Raw genomic sequence first — 15,373 nt, forward strand, 5'->3', positions numbered from 1 at the left:
TTTAGCACCCACCACCTCACCCCAATCCAGCTCTTCCCTGTGACAATGGGCGGGGGGTTTTCTCCCTGCACCCGCTGTCATGTTTTAAAAAGAGTGCGGCTTCACCCACACATCTGTGTCATTCAGTCACAGAGATCTGTGAATGAACTACAAGTCCCTGTCTGCCACCACACACATGGCAAGTATTTTTTAATGAACTTAATGACGCTCTTCCTGCAGCTCAATAAGTGTTTGCTGGTATGGAGGTGCAGGCAGATAGCTGTGCCGAGTGTCTGCAGGAGCCTGACATTATATATGTGGTTCACTAATCATGGGTGCAATGCTTTGTGGGCTACTTGGGGAAAAAAAAAATAAGAAAACGCACAGCACTTTTGCCTGGCAGCACTTGGGTCATAGGTTCGGATCCTAACCACAGCACTAACTTCATGGAGATTGCATGTTCTCTCTGTGCCTGCGTGGGTTTGCTCTGCATACTCTGGTTTCCTTCCACACTCCAAAGACATCCTGGTAGGTTGATTGGCTCCTGTCTAAATTGGCCCTAGTAGGTGTATGTATGAATCTAAGTTAGGGACTTTACATTGTAAGCTGCTTGAGGGCAGGGACTGATGCAAATGTGCGAAATATATATGCACAGTGCTGCTTCAATTGCTGATGCTTTATAACTACCTGTAGTTTTTTTTCTTACCTGCAAAATCATGTGCATTTATTTTTTCTTTACCAAGGGTGAACTGAGCCTTAAAGGAAGAAACTTGTTCCAATGACAACTAAGAGGGGACTTCCCTCAATCTGGAGAGATTGGGGCACAGATGGCAAGAAAACCTCACACGGTATTTTAAAGTGATTGTAAACCCTCTTTTAAAAAAAAAAAAAAAAAATAACAATAAAAAAAAAACAATAACAAACTTACCTCCACTTTGCAAATCGTTTTGCAGAGTGGCCCTGATCCTTGACTTCTGGGGTTCCTCAGCGGCGCTGGTAGCTCCTCCCCGCATCGTATAACCCCCTAGGAGAAGCGCTCTCCTGGGGGTTCCCTTGCGGGTGCGCTCCCAAGTCCAGCATTACGCAGAATGCCGGACTCGGCCCTGCCCCCCCGGCACCCATGTCATTGAATTTGATTGACAGCAGCGTGAGCCAATGGCTGCGCTACTATCAATCTATCCAATCAAGAGCCGAGACAATGAGCAGTGGGGAAGAGCGCATCTCCGGTGTGAGAATTACGGGGCTCAGGTGAGTAAAACGGGGGTGGGGGTGCTGGGGGGCCGGTCAGTGACAGAAGTTTTTTCATCTTAATTCATAGGATGCATTAAGGTGAAAAAACAAGGGTTTACAACCCTTTTAACTATTTCTTGCTTCATCAAAAATAAGATTTGGCTTTAGATGTAGCTTAGAAGTCTTGCTAAGGAAAAAAAAAAGATTTAACGTAGAACATACCTTATAGCTTCCTCTACTGACTGACCAATAATATTGGACGAAGGTCCAGGCTGAGAGAGTGGTGTAAGACTTAAAACCCATTTTACAGGCTTGTAGTATTCATCACTGGAACTCAGGAGGTAGAACAGTGTTGTAAGAAAAATAACCTATAAAACACAGAGCATACAAAGAACATATGGTTTAGTATGTATAGTTTTATTTGGGAACTGTTCATACTGCAGTTCAAAGCATCATGCAGATTTTTAAAATGCAAACATAACTTTGCTTAGAGGCATTTTAAAACTCTCTTGAAATCAGTCTCCTGTAATCCTACTTGCATATCCAAGCATTTTTACCTCCCATTATAGTCTATAGAAATAACCAAACGATGCTCATAAAATTCTCATTACAAATGCTTATGAGCATTCTCAATGCTCAAATATGACTCGGTACACCTAGAATATATTTTTAAAAGGATGCAAGATACAAGCCTGGCAGAAATAGCCCTTTGAGGCCCCTTTTACACCTGAGCGTTTGCAATCGTGGGCAGAATTGCAGTGATTCTGCTCATTAGTCCAAAACGCTCTGCAAAACTGACAAAATCACACCATGCTTATTCAGGTGCGATTCATTTTCAAAGGAATCTAAACGCGGGTGCGATTTTCGCACAATCATGCTGCAATCGTGGCAAACCACATTGCACAAAGCTTGTTCAAAAAGGAGCTTCTTTTGCATGACAAGCTTTGCGCGATGCGGTTTGCCGTGATTGCAGCGCGACAATCGTGGCAGAATTGCACCCACGTTTAGGTGCTCTTGAAAATGATTGGCAGAGTGTTTTGGGATTGTGGGCTGAATCATGATGATTCTGCCCGCAATCGTAAACGCCCAGATGTGAGCAGCACCTGAGGCTACATTTACATCTAAACATCACATTTTCAAGTGTTTTTTGGAGTAGAATTGCACATTTTTGTCAGGCGTTTTTCAACTAAAGGTGTGGAGTGCTGGTGAAAAAGGGGCAGAGAGCTGCTGTTTGAGCATAGAAAGGCTCAAAAACAGCTCATGCCACGCTTTTCAGACGTTTCCTTTTAAGTCTTTGGGGACAAAAACGCTCAATTCTGCTTAAAGGGGTTGTAAAGGTAATTTTTTTATTGTTTAAAAATAACAAACATGTTATACTTACCTTCACTGTGCAGCTCGTTCTGCACAGAGTGGCCCCGAACCTGCTTTTCTGGGGTCCCTCGGCGGCTATTTCAGCTCCTCCCCGCAAGAACTATCCACCTTAATGCGAGCTCCCTCGCATGGTGGTTAGTTCTTGCGGGCGCGCTCCCGTGATACAGCCGGCGGCTATAGCCGCTCACTGTATCACTCGACCCCGCCCCCCGGCGCGCCGCATCATCGGATGTGATTGACAGCAGCGCGAGCCAATGGCTGCGCTGCTTTCAATCCATCCACTGCAGCCAATCAGCGACCAGGCTGAGCTGCAATAGAGATGACGGGAACGAGCAGCGGAGATTCGAGGTGTCAGGTAAGTAAAACGGGGGGGGGGGGGGGGGCTGGGGGCGGCGGTACTGTCAAAAGTTTTTTCACCTTAATGCATATAATGCATTAAGGTGAAAAAATTTTTACCTTTACAACCCCTTTAAAAAAAGTCACTCTTGTACTTTGAGTGACAGGCGTTTTGCTACAAATGACAGGGTGCTCAGGTGTAAACAAGAGAGAATACAGAGGTGCCTCTAAGTGTGAACTGTTAGAGAATTTATTCAGTTAAAAGTGTAAAATCCACTCATATTTTGGGTTGGGGGTGGCCTCATTACAAGTATTAATTATGTTATATAGTTTTTTCCTTCTTTCACTAGTTACAGTGGGTATAGAAAAGAATCACCCCCCTTTAAAATAATAGGATTTTTCCATCATACTTACCTGTAAAATCCTTTTCTTTGAATACATCACAGGACACAGGAGTTAGGTTAATATTCATTACCTACTGGGTTATACTTCATCTCCAGGTGAATGGACACTGGTAGACCAAAGGTCTTTAGACAGGAAGTGATCCCCTAATAACCCCTCCCATACAGGAAGTACTTCCATTTTGTATCAAGCACTGAATCCTCAAAAGAGGGGAGGGACCTCTGTGTCCCTTGATGTATTCAAAGAAAAGTATTTTTACAGGTAAGTATGATGAAAAGAACCTATTTTCATTATCATAAATCACGGGACACAGAGTATGGCTAATATTCATTACCTACTGGGATGTCCCAGAGCAATAGCCTTGAGGGGAGGGAGACACCCTGCCAAACAAAAATAGCAATCAGACTTTAAACGGCAGCCTGTAGTACACTACGGCCAAATGCCAAATCTTCGGCTGCTCCAACATCCACTTGATCTTGTGATAGTATGCACTGAAGACCAGGTAGCAGCCTTACAAATCTGAGCCACAAATACCTGATGGCGAAAAGCCCAGGAGGTTCCTACACCCCTGGTAGAATGAGCTCTCACCCTAAAGGGATGAGCCTTACGTTTCAGACCATAGGCCTGAATGACCAACTGGTGGACCCAATTGGTAATGGAAGCTGCCACTTCTTGGGTCCTTCTGGTAAAACAAAAAAGGAGTCCGATCCTCAGATCTAGACAAATAAACTCTGACTGCCCAGACAACATCCAAGGAATGCACTCATCTCTCTTCCGCCGAACAGGGCTGAGAGAAAAAAGAAGGCAAAACAATGTCCTGATTTAAAGGAAAGGCCGACACCACCTTTAGCAAGAGGGATGATATAGGACGCAACACCTTCACCCTGTCGTGGTGAAGAATTGGGTACGGTTCCATACATGAAAGGCTCTGCCAATTCTGACACCCTCTAGCCAAGGTGATGGCCACCAGGAAGGTTAGCTTGAAGACCAATGGAATTTCCTTGATAGGGTCAAATGGTTGTTTCTGTAACACAGAAAGCACCAACTTTAAGTCCCAAGGACACATAGGTGACCTAATGGGGAGAAGAAAACCAATTGCCCCCTACATAAAGGTTCGGACCAGCGAATGGGGGGCTAAAGGCTTTTGGAAAAATACTGACAGGGCCGAAATCTGACCTCTGATTGTACTCAAAGCCAGTCTGATTTCCGCAGCCGACTGTAGAAAAGAGAGAGAATTCTCCTAATCACGTATTTCCGAGGATGCTATTTTCTGGCTTCACACCAAGCAATATAGGCTTTCCAGATCCTATAACTAATCTTTCTAGTGACCGTTTCTTTGGTATTCACTAGGGTAGACACCACCGGTCCCGAGATACCACGATCCTATAACACCCTGGCTTCAAAAGCCATGCCGTCAAATTTATAGACTGTAAATTGGGGTGGAATATAGGACCTTGAGACAGTAAATCGGGGCAGTGGGGAAGCGTCCATGGCCCGTCAATTTCTGATCTCTGGGAACCAGGGCCTTCTGGGTCAGGCTGGTGCCACCAGAATGACTGGAACCCCCTCTCTCCGAATCCTGCACAACAAATGAGGAAGGACAGGGATCGGTGGGAAAGCATAAACCAGGGAGAACTGGTTCCATGGAACTATATATAGTTCACCTCCTCCTGAGTTGAACGGCTCCTGGTACCACCCTGGTGGTTGATATAAGCCACTGCAGTGGCATTGTCAGACTGAACCCTGATGGGGCAGTCCTTAAGCTCCACCGTCCAGGACCATAGGGCCAGACGTACCGCCTGTAACTCCAGGATGTTGATGGGCAGGCTCTGCTCTGCCCTTGACCATCTCCCCTGAACTGTGAGCTCCTCTAGGGTCGATCCTCGGCCCGAGAGACTGGTGTCTGTGGTCAGTACTCTCGAAGACACCAGGAAGGAGGATCTTCTTTTTTGCAGGTTCTGATCCTGCAATCACCAGCTTAGGCTTAAGCGTGCCCAGGGAGATAAGGACATGGGGTAATACAGGGCTTGTGCTCTCCTGTTCCAAGCTGACAAGATGTCTTGTTGTATAGGCCTGGGATGGAACTGAGCATAGGGAACTGCCTCGAAGGAGGACATCATCCTTCCCAGCAGACTCATACAGAGCCAAATGTAGGGTTGCCTGGTGCCCATTACCTGACGCACCTGATCCTTCAGGGCACAGATTTTTAGGGGTGGCAGAAATACCCTTGCCTGGAACGTTTCCAGGATCAGACCTAGATACTCGAGACTCTGAGCTGGTCTCAAGGCTGACTTTTCAGTAATTGTGACCCAGCCCAGGTTTTCTACATACTGCACTGTGCAGGCTACACTGTGTTGCAGGGCCTGTAGTGAGTGATCTCTGAGCTGGAGGTCTTCCAAGTATCCAGGCACCAAGATCCCCTGGGCCTTAAAAGACCCAGTACAGGTGCTAGGATCTTTGTAAACACCCGGGGTGCTGTGGCAAGCCCGAAGGGCAGTGCGACAAACTGGAAATTACGTTCCTCTACTGCAAATCGCAGGAACCTCTGATAAGGCTGAAAGATAGGTACGTGTAAATTTGCATCCTTGATATCGATGGAGGCTAAGAAGTCTCTCATCTGGAGCGAAGGCTACTACCGAGTGGACTGACTATCCTGAAGGAGGATTGGATTAACAGATGTTGGTTCATGGATCTTAAGTCCAAGATTGGCCTTATGTCCCCATTTGGTTTTAGAACCGTGAACAGGTTAGAATAAAACCCTGTGCCTCTTTCGTACACCGGAGCCTGTATGATCACTCCCTGATGCATTAACTGCTCTAGTGCTTGAAGCAATAAGTTTCTTTTTGGAGGATCTACAGGAACGTTGGATCTTAGAAACTCTTGAGGAGGAAACTTCCATAATTCCAGCTTGTAACCGCTGGACACTGTTGAGGTGACCCACTCATCCTGCACCACTGTTCTCCAAATGTCCACACACTGAAGCAGCCTTCCCTCCACCCGAAGAGTGGGGGCGTCCCCTCAAAAGGAGGGCTTGTTGCCAGGTTTAAAAGAGTTCTGGACCCGTTTTTTTCTGGCCTTGGCCCTGCGGCTTGCCCCAGGCTCTAGCGCCCTGTTGTTGGCGGAACTGCCTTGGCACTGAAATACCTGAATAAGTCCCCGAGGTTTTAAACGAGGGACGCCTGGTCCTTCTCTTTACAGGAAGTAAAGAACTTTTCCCTGGATATCTTTTGGATATATTTATCCAGATCACCAAACGTTCCCCATGGAATGGGAACCCTGCCAATAACTTCCTACAGGGAAGCTCGGCTGACCAGTTCTTAAGCCACACAAGTCTGCGCAAGTGTACAGACAGGAGAGCCAAACAAGAAACTTTCTGTATTGAATCCTTTAAAAGGCATCATCTACAGCAAAACACAGTGCTCAAGAAATAACTGCCCTGTTTTCAGCAAGATTACCCTCCTGGTTAGGCCTGTCAGGCCATCTGACCTGATCCTTTAAGGACTGGCAGACTCCAATTGCTGCGACAGCTGGCTGAGTAGCTAAACTGGCCAAAGAAAAGGAAGCCTTTAATAATGACTCCAGTTTCTTGTCAACATGGTCTTTCAAGCCCTGTGCGTTATCCACTGGACAAGTTCTTGTTTAAGGAAGAGACTACCGCATCTACGGCAGGCATGCTTAATTTTTTAACAACCTTTTCTTCCATGTGATATAAAAGGGAAAACCTCTTAGGAGGAACGAAAATCCTGTCAGAATGTTCCCAGTAAGCATACATCGCCTGTTCCAACAGCAGGTGCAAGGGGAAAGCCTGTGAAGCCTGAGGAGGCTTCAAGGAACCCAAAGAAGACAAGAGAAGCTCAGAAACCTCTGCAGGAGGTATCTTAAAGGCAGAACGAATCATCTCGGTAAGAGTCTGGATCAAAAGCCTCTGCGACTGAGAGGCTGATACCAACTGGACATCTTCTGGCCAAATTCCTCAGAAGCAGACTCATATGCCGGGCCATCTCCTAAGTAAGGATGAGCTCAGGCGTGTTCGTACAGCCCACGTGCAGAGCCTGCCAGGAAGTCGGCACTGCGCTAATCACAGGCAGTGAGACATTTCCCGATGCGCGGCTGCAGAGATTGGGAAATGTCTCACTACCTGTGATTAGCACAGCGCAGTGCCGACTTCCTGGCGGGCTCTACACGTGGGCTGCACGGACATGCCAGAGCTCATCCTTACTCCTAAAGTCCTTAGCATCTAGCTCTTCCCCTTCCTCAACCCATTCCTGCTCCAAATTAGGAGGCTCAGGGGAGGGGGATCTATCACACTTCTTGCCACCCTGCGGGATGGAGACAACCATGCCAGCAATCCTGTGCTCTAACCCGGCTAGGGCTGAGGACAGTCCATCCCTGGTGATAAAGGGTGAAGCAGCAGTATTGACTGTAGGCACAATACCAAACAGGCGCAGCGGCTCAGATTGCCCGGAAGCCTCTGGTCTCTCAGGGGATACAACATTAGGGTTACGACTAGGCTCCTCAGGAGCTACTGACGACATAGGCGTGCCTTACCCTGTAGTGGTAACTCCGCTCCTCTTTTTTGAAGACATTGCAAGCCACAAAAAGGGAGTACCTAGGTTCAGTATTTTACCCCAGAAGGGAGACCCTTTAATAGGGCTCACCAAGCCCATATGCAACAATCTTGCCAAGCACTTTAGCCTGCCAACCGACACCTGGTGACTCACGTGACGTTGGTAAGAAGGAATGAGTTTCTATAAAGTGAATCATACAGCCTACTCTGTGTCTCACAGCTGCCCCCTGTGGAAGCGCCGCATGTCAGCCATTTACCGTTTAAATAAGATGGCTGTGCGCACGCACATGCGTGGTCACGGCGGACACACGCGGCTGTGTACGCGCACAAATGAATCCTTGTGCGCCATCTTAGAGCTACGGCGCATGCACAGCTCGGTGTACACAACACATACTGCGTGGCAAGCCACGTGCGCCATGGCCGCCCAGTAGCCATGAACGATCATGCACTCTGGCGAACGCACATGCGCCATGGTGAACCAAGCTGTGCAATGGCGCACCTCTGCGCGCGGACTCTCAATAAGGTAAAACAGCAAAAGACAACAGGAAAAAGATACTCCAATTCAAGCACCAGCAGCTAGCCCAAACTCACCTCTGTGGTCACCGCTACACAGGTGTCCAGCTTTAGCTAGATTGACAGATTGTTACACACACATGGGGCACCCCATCAATAAGTAAATGAAGGGATTTTACTTCAACGTCTAGGCGCAGGGCACCCTTAAAAACTAAGAGCCCAATCTTCACCCATCACGGCGGGTACCTGTCACTTGAGGACCTTCAAGGACTGGGTACCATTTTCATGTTTTAGGGTCCACTCCCTGGGACCTGTACAGCACCCTGCAGGAATGCCTTAGCTCTGTGGTGTCCAGGATTCCAATACACAGGGTCCAGTGCCCAGAGGTCGCATTACAGGTAAAACCTTGCAGGATCCTTGCATCTTCTTTGCGAGGCTCGAGTACCATTTATCTTAGCATGTAAGCTTGTTTCAAATGGATCCGATCGGTCAATCCCTTGATTCATTTTAGAACCGTGCTGGGACTTCCAGACCTGGAGCTCGAGAGAGCTCAAACAAGGGTGTCCATCCACCCTGTAGACACTGGTAAAAAAACTGAAGTACTGCCTGTATGGGAGGGGTTATACAGGGGATCACTTTCTGTCTAAAGACCTTTGGTCTACCAGTGTCCATTCACCTGGAGATAAAGTATAACCCAGTAGGTAACGAATATTAGCCTAACTCTGTGTCCCGTGATGTATGATAAAGAAAATCACATTTGTTTGCTTTGTGGCCTGAAATGAAGACAGAGACAGTTTTAGTTTTATCCAGTTGTATTTACTCAGTGCAACTTATAACATCCAAGTGAAAGACAACACCAACATGACAGAATAAAAAAACAAACACTGAGTTGGAAAAAGGATCACCCCCTCCCCCCTTCACAACTGCATACAATGCCACTTGACTCTCAACTGTGATCAGCAGTGCACATTAACTCAGCATGAAAAGAGCTTTCCTGCAGCATTTCAATCCCTGGTAGTGCGATTAAAGCAAACAATCAACTATGGGTGGCAAGGCACAGTCAAAGGATCTCTGGGATAAAGTTGTGGACAGGCACAAGTCAGGAGATGGATACAAAAAAAATTCAAAGGCTTTATTAAGTCTATAAAGTCTAATGTTAGGAAGTAGAAGGTATTTAGTACAATACAGACCCTCCCTGGATCAGGATGTTGCTTTAAACTGGATGAAAGAGCCAGGAGAAAACTGGTCAGAGAGGCTACCAAGAGCCTACAGCAGTTGCATGAATTTATGTGCATGTGACTAATATCACAAATTCTCCACACATGTGGTTTGTATGGGAGGGTTGCAAGAAAAAAGGCACTCTTTAAGAAAGGCCACATGCTGTCACAAGCTTCGCTAAAACGCACCTTGAAGATTCTGAGGCCACATGGAAAAAGGTGTTCTGGTCAGAGGAGACTAAAATTTAATTATCTGGCCTCAACACCAATCAATATGTCTGGCGGAAATCTAATACAGCTCACCATCCAAATAACACCATTCCTACAGTAAAGCATGGAGGTGGTAATATCCTGTTATGGGGCTGTTTCTCTGCAGCAGGGACTGGAGCACTTGTCAGGATAGAATGAAAAATGGATGGGGCAAAATGCCGTCAATTTCTTTAGGAAAATCTGCCGCCCTCTGCCAGAAAGTTGTCAATGAGAAGGTGGTTTACCTTCCAACATGACAATGACCCAAAGCACACAGCAAAAATAACTACACAGTGGTTGAAGGAGAAAAATTAATTAAAAAACTGTGGAATTACTTAAAGACTGCAGTCCACAAATGGTCACCATCAAATTTATTAGGTTCATATAAAATATGTGGCGCTATTCTACCCTCCTGTACCACACTATGGAAAGATATCTAATAAAATGACACTCAATGTGTCTAAAATCCTTCTAATCCATATAGCAGATGTGTAGCAAATGAATACCTGAGAAACAACTCCAATTGCTAGATCACAATAATAAATAAGGCGTGTAGGAATAACAATCCGTGCTCATATAGGACCTAACACACCACCTGATATAAATGAATAATAAAGTGGCAAGTGCAAAATGAATACTCTAGTGTAAAAACCAAAATAAATAGCATGTACCACAGAAATAATTAGCATCTCAAAATGGCTGTCAATACGGCCCACACAACTAACTGAAATAAATAGCGAGTGTATAAACAATAAAAATAATATGTAGATATCATGAAAAAAGTGAATTCAACACCTCAAACCCAGCAGTGAGTATAAAATAGTTCACCAGTGTCATGAGTGAAAAACTAGAGATGCGGAAAAAAATTTATATATTTCATATCAACACATAACTGATAATAAAAAAGTGACAAGAGTGTATCATTAATGAATAAATGTGGTGTGACGCAAGGAGTAGGAGGAGCCAGGTGTCCACGCTTCACGGGGACGGCCGAACCCGGAAGCAACTGATAATACTGCTCGTTTTTAACTTTTCTGTAAGTCACTACGTTTTTTAAATAAATGTTACCTTAATTACTACACTATGGGAGTTTTCCTTTCATTCTAACCACCGCTGTGGGAGTGTTGTGAGAGGCGAGAGGCGAGACGGATAGACTGCTGCATGGACATCCCCCAGGAAAAAGCTACCACTGCAGGAACCCTTCCACCAGAGCATTTTTCCATCTGCCTTACTCGGCCCACTTGGGGGCCGCTGCTAGAGGTGAGAGGCTGGGGGGAACTATTGGTGTGTGCACCAGAAGAATCTGAGAGGAACAGCACAAACCACTGCCAACTGCACTTTATATATTGACTTTCCTTTTGTGTGAACACTAGAAGTCACATCTTGCATGACAATAGCATTAGTGTGGACTGCATTGCACTATTGTCACTTTTTTGGACTATTATTTATTCATTAATGATACACTCTTGTCACTTTTTTATTATCAGTTATGTGTTGATATGAAATATATAAATTTTTTTCCGCATCTCTAGTTTTTCACTCATGACACTTTGGTGAACTATTTTATACTCATTGCTGGGTTTGAGGTGTTGAATTCACTTTTTTCATGATATCTACATATTATTTTTATTGTTTATACACTCGCTATTTATTTCAGTTAGTTGTGTGGGCCGTATTGACAGCCATTTTGAGATGCTAATTATTTCTGTGGTACATGCTATTTATTTTGGTTTTTACACTAGAGTATTCATTTTGCACTTGCCACTTTATTATTCATTTATATCAGGTGGTGTGTTAGGTCCTATATGAGCATGGATTGTTATTCCTACACGCCTTATTTATTATTGTGATCTAGCAATTGGAGTTGTTTCTCAGGTATTCATTTGCTACACATCTGCTATATGGATTAGAAGGATTTTAGACACACTGAGTGTCATTTTATTAGATATCTTTCCATAGTGTGGTACAGGAGGGTAGAATAGCGCCACATATTTTATATGAACCTAATATTTCTCTTGGGGGAGCTGAGTGGACCCATCTATGTTGGCAGCTCTTTACCTGGTACCTTACTGATAGTCCTAGATTGGTTATTTCTTGTTTAGATTGTGGGTTTTGCGCATTAGTCCCCATACATCTATCACCATCAAATTTAACTGAACTTGAGCAGTTCTGCAAAGAAAGTGGGCAAATATTGCAAAGTCTAGATTTACAAAGTTAGTAGAGACAAATCCCAACAGACTACAGGCTGTAATTAAAGCAAAAGGTGGTTCAACAAAATACTGACACAAGGGGGTGATCCCTTTTCTAACTCTCCAAAAAGTGATTGTTTTTTATTTTGTTCTGATATGTTGGTGTTCTGTCTTTCACTTGGATGTTCTAAGTTGCACTAAGTAAATACAGCTGGATAAAACAAAAATTGTGTCTGTCTTCATTTCAAGCTGCAAAGTAACAAAAAATTGGATTTTTAATACAGCTGACCAGTAAAATCCTTTTCTTGGAGTACATCACGGGACACAGAGCAGCCATAGTAATTACTATGTGGGTTATACGCCACCTATAGGTGAATGGACACTGGCACACCCAAAAGACAGGAAGTCCCCCTCTATATAACCCCTCCCATACAGGAAGTACCTCAGTTTTGTAGCAAAGCAATGTATATCCCAGCAAGAGGGGAGGGACCTCTGTGTCCCATGATGTACTCCAAGAAAAGGATTTTACAGGTAAGATGTATTAAAAATCCTATTTTCTTTATTGTACATCACGGGACACAGAGCAGCCATAGTAATTACTATGTGGGATGCCCTAAAGCAATGCCCCTGAGGGGAGGGAGACACATATCAAAGCAGGCTACCATCAGACGTGAAGACCTATACTGCTGCCTGCAGTACACTGTGCCCAAAAGCGGCATCTTCCTGTTGCCTTACATCCATCTGGTAAAATTTAGTAAATGTATGTAGTGAAGACCAAGTCGCGGCCTTGTAAATCTGAGCCATATACTCCTGCTGACGCACTGCCCATGAAGCACTAACTCCCCTGGTAGAGTGTAATTTGAAAAGATGGAACCCTTCTTTTCAATCCATAAGCCTGAATTATAACCTGACAAATCCACTGTGCAACAGTCGATTTTGACGCTGCCTGCCCTTTTCTGGGCCCCTCTGGCAGCACAAACAAAACATCAGTCTTCCGCATCTAAGCTGTCACCTTCAGATAGAACCTGACAGCTCTCACCACATCGAGAGAATGCAACAATTTTTCTTCTGCAGAACGAGGATTTGGGAAAAAAAGGCAGGGAGACATCTTGGTTCAAGTGAAAACTGGACACTACCTTAGGCAGAAAAGTTGGGTGAGGACGCAACACTACCTTGTCTTTATGAATAATTAAGTATAGCTCTTTACAGGAAAAAGCTGCCAATCCTGACACTCTCCTTGCCAAGGTTACTGCAACCAAAAAAAACAACTTCCTTGTCAAAAGGATCATGGGAATATGATGCAAAGGCTCAAAGAGTTGTCTTTGCAAGATCAAACTAGATTAAAATCCCATGGGCACAATGGCGGCCTGAAGGAGTTATACGAGTTACCCCTTATATAAAGGCCCAGATCAAAGAATCCGAAGAAAGCAGTCTTTGAAAAAATACTGACAAGGCCAAGATCTGACCCTTGATGGTACTCAAGACTAGCTTAATTTCTACCCCCAATCGTAGGAAGGCAAGAATTCTTCCTATGACATATTTTTGAGGATGCCCTCTTTTGGCTTCACACCAGGAAATATAGACCTCCAGATCCTATAATAAATGGCCCTAGAAGCCGGCTTCCTTGCAATAATCAGGGTAGTCACCACTGAGCCCGAAAGCCCCTGATCCTTTAAAATTTGGGCTTCAATAGCCAAACCATTAAATTTAGCGATTGTACGGCAGGATGGAACACCGGTCTATGCGAAAGCAAGTCTGGACGGGATGGCAGAGTCAACGCTTTCCCTACTGCCAACGTTATGATCTCTGCATACCAGGATCTTCTGGGCCAGTAGCAGCTGAACTGGGGGGAATGCATAAATCTGTGAAAACTAATCCCAAGGGGTCATGCGAGTGGATCCCTTGTCCTTGACACAAAGCTGTCCAACTTCTTGTTGAACATGGACGCCAACATATCTATATCCGGGGTACCCCACTTTTGGCATATGGCTGAAAAAACCTTTGGATGCAGGGACCACTCCCCTGGGGACAATTGTTGGCGGCTCAAGAAGTCCACCTGCCAATTCTGCACTCCCGGAATGAAGACTGCTGACAGAAAAGGCACATGCTTCTGCTCATGTCAGAATATTGTCCACCTCCCTCTGGGCCGCCTGACTCCTGGAAACCCCTTGGTGGTTGATGTAAGCCACAGCTGTGGCATTGTCGGATTGTATCCTGACAGGACAACCCTGCAACCTGAAAGTCCAGGATATTTGCGCCAAACGCGCTGCACGAATCTCTAGAATGTTGATGGGCAAGGCTTTTTCGGTCTCTGACCACTTCCCCTGGACAGTGGCCTTCTCCTGAACCGCTCCTCAGCCCAAGAGGCTGGCATTCGTTGTTACTACCTTCCAGGCTACCGGCATGAAGGATTTCCCCTTCTGCAAATTTCTGACTATCAACCCACAATTGAGACTTTGGCGCACCTTTGGGCACAGATACATTGGGTAGTCCAAGGCTTGGATCCTCTTGTTCCAAGCAGACAGAATACTGTTTTGCAACAGTCTCGAATGAAATTGGGCATAGGGAATAGCTTCGAACGAAGCCACCATTTTCCCTAGCAACTTCATGCAAAGGCGAATGGAGGGATCCTTCTTTCCCTTGACCGCACGGACCAGATCTCTTATAGCCCTGACCTTCCTCTGAGGCAAAAAGACCTTTTCGTGGACCAAGTCTATGACCAGACCCAAGTATTGTAGCCTTCTTACTGGCTGTAAGGCTGACTTCTCTAGGTTGAGAATCCAACCTAGGTGTTCCAAATACTTGACCGGGCTGGACACACTCTGGTCTAGCCATGCAACCGACTGATCTACAAGAAGCAGGTCGTCTAGGTATGTCATTACTGATATACCCTGGACCCTTAATCTTGCTAATACCGGGGCCAGAATTTTTGTGAACACCCGGGGACGGTGGATAACCCGAAGGGCAAGGCCATGAACTAAAAATGGCGCTGTTCCACCTCGAATTGCAGACATTTCTGGTGAGCGGGGCAAATTGGCACATGCAGAAATGCATCTTTGATGTCTATTAATGCTAGAAATTCTCCTCCCCTCAGAGTGGAAAAGACTGACTGGATTGACTCCATACGAAAGGAGCGGATGATTAGAAATTGATTTAGATCTTTGAGATCTAGAATGGGACTGACATCGCCATTTGGTTTTGGCACCGTGAAGAGATTTGAATAAAAACCCATGCCCTGCTCCTCTGTTGGAATTTCTGTAATTACACCCTGTGACCTTAACCTAAAGACCTTCTTTTTAACGGGTCTCTGGGAACATTCA

At 45.3% G+C, this 15,373-nt stretch overlaps 1 protein-coding gene across 3 annotated transcripts in view; it reads right to left on the minus strand.

The window, feature by feature from the left end:
* Window positions 1-15,373, minus strand: part of TMEM245 (transmembrane protein 245) — a 254,346-nt gene that overhangs the window by 44,569 nt on the left and 194,404 nt on the right. For all 3 annotated transcript variants that reach the window (XM_073630782.1, XM_073630783.1, XM_073630784.1), the window contains one exon: window positions 1,432-1,577. In XM_073630782.1, the coding sequence (XP_073486883.1) occupies window positions 1,432-1,577 (146 nt within the window). The remainder of the gene's footprint in view (window positions 1-1,431; window positions 1,578-15,373) is intronic.

The sequence above is a fragment of the Aquarana catesbeiana genome, linkage group LG05 (genome assembly GCF_042186555.1).
Source record: "Aquarana catesbeiana isolate 2022-GZ linkage group LG05, ASM4218655v1, whole genome shotgun sequence".
Lineage (NCBI taxonomy): Eukaryota > Metazoa > Chordata > Amphibia > Anura > Ranidae > Aquarana > Aquarana catesbeiana.